This window comes from Micropterus dolomieu, linkage group LG09, assembly GCF_021292245.1.
Source record: "Micropterus dolomieu isolate WLL.071019.BEF.003 ecotype Adirondacks linkage group LG09, ASM2129224v1, whole genome shotgun sequence".
In the NCBI taxonomy this organism is placed as follows: Eukaryota; Metazoa; Chordata; class Actinopteri; order Centrarchiformes; family Centrarchidae; genus Micropterus; species Micropterus dolomieu.
The window spans coordinates 4,239,020-4,245,472 of NC_060158.1; the positions used below are offsets into that span (position 1 = coordinate 4,239,020).

The 6,453-nt window shown below is 41.4% G+C and overlaps 1 protein-coding gene across 4 annotated transcripts in view; it reads left to right on the forward strand.

Annotated features, from left to right (window-relative positions):
• rnmt (RNA (guanine-7-) methyltransferase) overlaps positions 1-4,615 on the forward strand; it is a 17,408-nt gene extending 12,793 nt beyond the window's left edge. For 2 of the 4 annotated variants that reach the window (XM_046058963.1, XM_046058964.1), the window contains exons 9-11: positions 2,800-2,901; positions 2,972-3,005; positions 3,358-3,537. In XM_046058963.1, the coding sequence (XP_045914919.1) occupies positions 2,800-2,901; positions 2,972-3,005; positions 3,358-3,395 (174 nt within the window). In that variant the 3' untranslated portion in view covers positions 3,396-3,537. Of the gene's footprint in view, positions 1-2,799; positions 2,902-2,971; positions 3,006-3,357; positions 3,538-3,561 lie in introns of those variants that run through there. The other 2 variants (XR_006826408.1, XM_046058965.1) reach the window with 2 other exon arrangements.
• The last annotated feature ends 1,838 nt before the right edge of the window (positions 4,616-6,453 follow it).

Genomic DNA, 6,453 nt, shown 5'->3' on the forward strand with positions numbered 1-6,453 from the left:
GCTTTATTAAAAATCGATATTCATTCTACAATATACGCAGGCTTTTGAATATCCTCCATTATCCCACTCCACCTGATATACCTGATGTGCTTCTGTCATTTGATGCTGAAAAAGCATTTGATCGGGTGGAGTGGGACTACCTCTTCTATACCTTGAAGAAATTTGGCTTTGGTGCCAAATTCATTTCATGGATTAATGCTTTATATTCCTCTCCTGTAGCAGCAATTCGGACAAACAATAACATCTCATCCTTTTTCCAATTAGGCCGCGGGACTAGGCAGGGCTGCCCATCATCCCCCTCATTATTTGCACTGATGATTGAGCCCCTGGCAGTGGCAATACGGTCCGATAATACTATTAAAGGCATACTGAGGGATGAATCCGAACATAAAGTGTCTCTTTATGCGGATGATACCCTCTTGTATGTGTCTGACCTTGACCGCTTGACCGCTTGACCTTGACCGCTTAAGACCTTGCCTCATCTATTGTCATTACTTGGTAGTTTTGGTAAAATATCAGGATATAAAATAAACATGCAAAAAAGTGAACTTATGCCGATTAACACTGCAGCCAGACTTATCTCATTTAACTCCTTACCGTTTAAATTGAGTAAAGATAAATTTAAGTATTTAGGTATATGGATTACTAATAATTACAAGAACCTCTATAAAACTAATTTTATTCCATTGATAGATTCCATAAAACAAGATTTTGAGCGTTGGGGTACATTACCGCTATCACTAGGAGGCAGGATAAGCACCGTCAAGATGAATATCCTACCTAGATTTCTATATCTGTTCCAGTGTATCCCGATATTTTTAACTAAATCGTTTTTCCTACTGATAGACAGGCTGATATCAACTTTTATATGGAATGGGAAAAATGCACGCATCCGTAAAAGTGTTTTGCAGCGACACCGAGAGCATGGAGGACTATCATTACCCAATTTTCAGTACTATTATTGGGCAGCCAATGCTCATTCTATGTTATATTGGTTTAACTCGCATGCTAGTGGTCCTAAATGGCTGTCCCTTGAGAATTTGTCATGCCATCCTGCTTCTTTACATGCATTGCTCTGCTCAACATTGCCATCACCTCATCCTATATATAAATACTCTCTGAATCCAGTGGTTAAGCACTCCTTCAAAATATGGGGACAGTTTAGAAGACATTTTTCACTTAATGATGTATCAGTTTTCGCTCCCATAGCAAGAAATCACATGTTTACTCCTTCTATTATAGATGATTCTTTTGGCGCCTGGTCTGTAAATGGCCTTAGGGTACTAAAGGATATGTATATTGATGGCACTTTTGCAACCTTTCAGCAATTGAAAACTAAATTCCAAATTCCCAACACTCACTTCTTCAAATATCTTCAACTTCGTAGTTTTGCTGCATCATCTGTTAGTCACTTCCCCTCATTACCACCTGAGTCACTTCTTGAGACTGTTCTAGAAGTGAATCCAAACTCCAAGGGGGCCATTGGTAAAATATATAGAGTAATGAATACTCATAATATGGGGCCTCTGGCTCACGTGAAAAGATTGTGGGAAGAGGAACTGTCTATAGGAATTTCTGAGGATGTATGGGAATCTATATTGAAAAACATTCATTCATCTTCAATATGTCAAAGACATCGAGTGATTCAATTTAAAGTTGTTCATAGACTGCATTGGTCTAAAGTAAAACTGGCAAAATTTAAATCAGACATAGATCCTTACTGTGATAGATGTGAAGCCGAACCAGGTACTCTGTCTCACATGTTTTGGCTCTGTCCAAAACTTGAAGTTTTTTGGAAGTCTATATTTAAATTTATTTCCGACACTTTGGGGACAGTCATAGAGCCTGATGCCATGATCTCTGTATTCGGCATTGTACCGCAACATTTTCACTTAAATCAAAACAACAAAAGCCTCATAGCATTTACTACTCTTTTAGCTCGACGGCAGATACTGCTTAAATGGAAAGACAAGTACCCTCCAACTTTTAAAATGTGGCTCATTGATCTCTTATACAATCTGACCATGGAAAAAATAAGGTATGCTACAGCAGGCTGTGCCTATAAATTTTTTGATATCTGGCAACCGGTTCTGGACCAAATTAGGAAGGTGGATCCCTCTCTACTCTCAATTTCAGAGGAGTAATATACTGTACATACTTGTGCTTTCTTCTCTAAAACATGTTAATGAATGTTTTTGCTTTTCAAATTAATATGTGTATTGGTGCAACAGGTGGGGATTGTTCTTGGGTGGGTGGGTTAACATAAAAAGGAAATGTATTGTAAAAGTGTATCTTATGTTTGATAAGATGTTCAATAAAAACACTTTGAGGAAAAAAAAAAGAACACTGTGAAGATAATTAGGCTACAAATTTACTCCATGCGATGCCAACAAGCTGCCCTGGCTTCGTCGGCCGCCACGATATTAGATTTAGCCGTTAACTTGTCTTTACATTCATAATTTCCTGAGACTACCAACGTGCATTCCTCTGGAGAAATACGGAGCAAGCGCTGTTGCGAAAAAACTCTACCTGCACGGCCGAAATCGCCACTTTTATGGGAACACGCACCAACTCCAATTAAGTTAACACGGACTCAACTAACCAACATCTGATCCACCTTCGTAGTACCATTTAACTTTGTTCAGATGAACAAATTATACATTAACTTAAGTCACGTGCAGTTAAGACGCAGAAACGTATGTTAAACATGTAGTTTAAATTAAATGTGAGAATTATTTACCATGTAGTGAAATATTAAATTACAGAGTAGTTACCGTGTTCAACTTGTTCTGTTTTCAGCCGTTTCCCAGTGAGGATGGAGGTCGACAGGCTACAGACAGCAGAGGAGAGTACAGCCATGCCAAAGAGCACTGTGAAAGAGTGGGAGTCAAAGTACCTCTGGTGGGTCTGCTGACAGCGCTCGGTCTGGTTCGGTCTGGTTCGGTCCTAACTGTGTTTTCTTTGTGTGCAGGGCACGCTGAGCAGATCTGAGTGGGAAGCAGCCAGTAAGTTGCTTTAACTTTGCCGCTACAGTTTAACTTCAGAGTGAACAGACCCACATTGTGTTAATCCAGAGGTCCTGGTGTCTTCGTTATCCTGCTGTTCATCGTCAGTCACAATGAAACGAGGAAACATGATTGTGGTTGAAAAGAGTTTTTAGATTTTAAAACTTCACTTCTGGTTTGGAGAAACATTTTCATAGTTGTCATATTCAGAATGACTGAGACGTTCAGGGGTTACAAACAAAGCTGCCTAACATGTCAGATGTTGCATGAATAACCTGGAGTCTTTGCACACTTTTGAATACTGAATGTCTTGACTGGCTCCCGACTCACCTGTGCTCTCTCTTCTGTCCAGGTATCTACCTGGTGTTTGTCTTTCAGAAGATGTCCTGATCTCTTCTTCTTTGGTTTGTTGCTCAGCTCACCTGTTTTCCATCCAGTGTTTGTACAGTTTCCCTGTTTTCTTTTCTAGTCAGTTTTTGATAAACTATGAAATGTGTTGGCTTGAAATGAATTAAAACTAAATTTAAACCAAGTTGTTGTTTCTTTTCTTCATCAGGCCACGTTACCAGATGAGCTTGACCTGATTATGCCAGAGAGCTGCTGTTCCCGTGATGCTGTGTTTTTTAACCTGCTCAGCTGTAACTCTGGGACATTAAATAAACTGACAGCTACACAGGTGTGAAACTGTCCCGCTGCGTATCCGGGGCGAGAGGGGTAATAATCCCAGAAAAAAGTGGGACATTTATGGGGTACAAAAAGTAACAAATCTAAAAGTAAAGAACTTGAATATTCTGACATTATGTCATAAATTTGAGAGAAACTGAAAAATTGTGTTTTTAGCAAGGCTGCAGAATCAAACCAGCCACAGACGGAAAATCAAATTATACTTACATCAGGTTTAGAAGACACTAACGTTTAGTTAGCTGAAATGTCCTGAGGCATTAGGAGCGTTGGACTTTCTGTGGCGCTGACTTAATGTGATGCATACTGGGCTTTAAATAAGGCATGCTCGTTAGAAATTTTGTCCGGCGCTGCAAAACGTCACCATGTCACATTGCATTAAAACGTCGCGGGAGCAAGGTGGCTGCAGGCGCCGAGTCCGGCTGCGCAAATTTGGAACCACACTATTTCCTGGTCAGTCATTGAGCTGGTGCTGGTAGAATGTGTCCCAACTGACGGCGCCATTTTTATATCCCGCTCCTGCGGTCACCTTCAGCTCACGTTCGACCATCAAGTCGGCGAAAGTCAGCCACAGTCATCTCGAACCCAGCTATTTTTTAAGAAAAGACCTCGTGGCTCGTCTAAATCTGATGTCATTTGATGTGTCATACAGTCAGTACGGTAAAACGTGGACTGAAGAAACGTCCCCCTGAGCACATTTCCACTCAGTGACTCTACTGGCCTGGGTGAGCGATGTCAACATAGGAAGGTCGTGGGACGACGGCACACCGTGCGTTGGACTCCTGGGCTTGGCCTGATGTGTCAAACAGTGTGTCCTGGGCCATTTGGAGTCGCCCTGAGCACATTTCATTTATTTAATTTCAAGGCAAATTCCTCCTATGTAAAAATGTCCCTGGCAATAAACCTGATTCTGATTTCCACTCATGAAATGAGAGAACGTTTGTTATGAATTGGTGCTATATAAATACACAATTGTGTCACGCAATAAATCATTTGCCAATATCTGGTGGGAATGCATTAAATGTGTCTCCTTAACGGTAGGTCGCAGCAACTCGGGATCGAGACTGACGTGCAAAGTTAATTGTTATGAATATTATTTCACTGTGGTGTAGTGTCGTGTGATAAAGTGCTTGAATAAACTATAGCTCCTTTGTCACATGCACCGCAGCCATCAACTAATCTTGACGTGGTCTAAAGCCATTTCAGACATGCATCTCTCTCTAAAAATCTGAAGGCTACGTGTTGGCTTCATGTCTGATGCAATGGACCCTGGTCACTTTTCACTAACAGTTGGGTGCCCCTCTAGCAGCCACACCCTCCAAACAGAGAATCTCTTCAGATTAGCAAAGTATAATGCAGTATAGGACAATATCACTAGTATGTCTAATAATTACAGTTTGTAGTGATCAGTATGGATAGTGCTACCTGAAGTGTGAAACCTTACCTCCGTTATATTCACATGTTTGAGGACTGAGTTGGACACAAGATGGCCACCACGGCCTGTCCCCGTCTCCCTTCAATTCTTAAACATCAGCTAAATATAGTGTCATCCACCTGGAAGTTTTATATTGCTGATGGTAAAAAAGTGATTTTCTTCCATCCTTCTGGATATTTTGACATTTTGATGTTATTTACAGAAGCCCAACAGTTCCCGCCAAGAGCAGCACTAGGCGACAGAGGCAAGGAAAAACTTCCTTTAAGAGGCAGAAACCTCGAGCAGAACCATGGCTCAGGGTGGGCGGCCATCTGCCTCGACCGGTTGGGGTGAAGGAGAGAGAGAGAGAGGGAGAGGGAGAGAGAGAGAGAGGGGGGGAGAGAGAGAGAGGGAGAGAGAGAGGGAGGGGGGAGAGAGAGAGGGCCAGAGAGAGGGCAAGAGAGGAACAGAGAAAAAGAGAGGGATGGAAGGAGAGAGGGGAGGGAGGCAGCCTACACAATATCCACACAGAGGTACAGACAGTAAAGGTGATGTTGCTACAGACTAAATGAAAAATGGTACAGATATTTATAGTAGTGTTGATGATAACAGTCGTAATGTTAATGATTATAATAACAATAGGACTAGTAACAATAGTCGTTGCAGCAGAGGGTGTCGAGCAGGAACACGGGGGCAGCAGGTGACCCGCAACCACAGATCCAGACTCCACAGCTCCAAATAACTAACTTTGGCATGCATGGAGGACTCATCGGTAACATGTACAAACTGAAATCGATCTGATAAATAGGACTTAAACCAGCTTAGAGCGGTTCCTTTAATGCCAATGAAATGTTCCAGTCTCTGTAATAGGATCTGATGGTCAATGGTATCAAATGCAGCACTAAGATCTAATAAAACCAGTACAGAGACAAGTCCTTTGTTGATGCAATAAGGAGGTTGTTAGTAATTTTCACCAGTGCTGTCTCTGTGCTATGATGAGCTCTAAATCCTGACTGAAAATCCTCAAATAAACTATTGCTCTGTAGAAAGTCACACAGCTGTTTAGCAACTGCTTTCTCCAGAACCTTAGAGAGAAATGGAAGGTTAGATATAGGTCTATAGTTGGCTAAAACATCCGGATCAAGTTTGGGCTTTTTCAGAAGAGGTTTAATTACAGCTGCTTTAAAGTACTGTGGTACATAGCCTGTTGATAGAGATAGATTGATCATATCTAGTATAGAAGTGCTGACTAAGAGTAAAACATCTTTAAGCAGCCTAGTCGGGATGGGGTCTAAGAGGCAGGTTGATGGTTTAGATGAAGAAATTATTGAAGTTAGTTGGTAAAGATTGAGG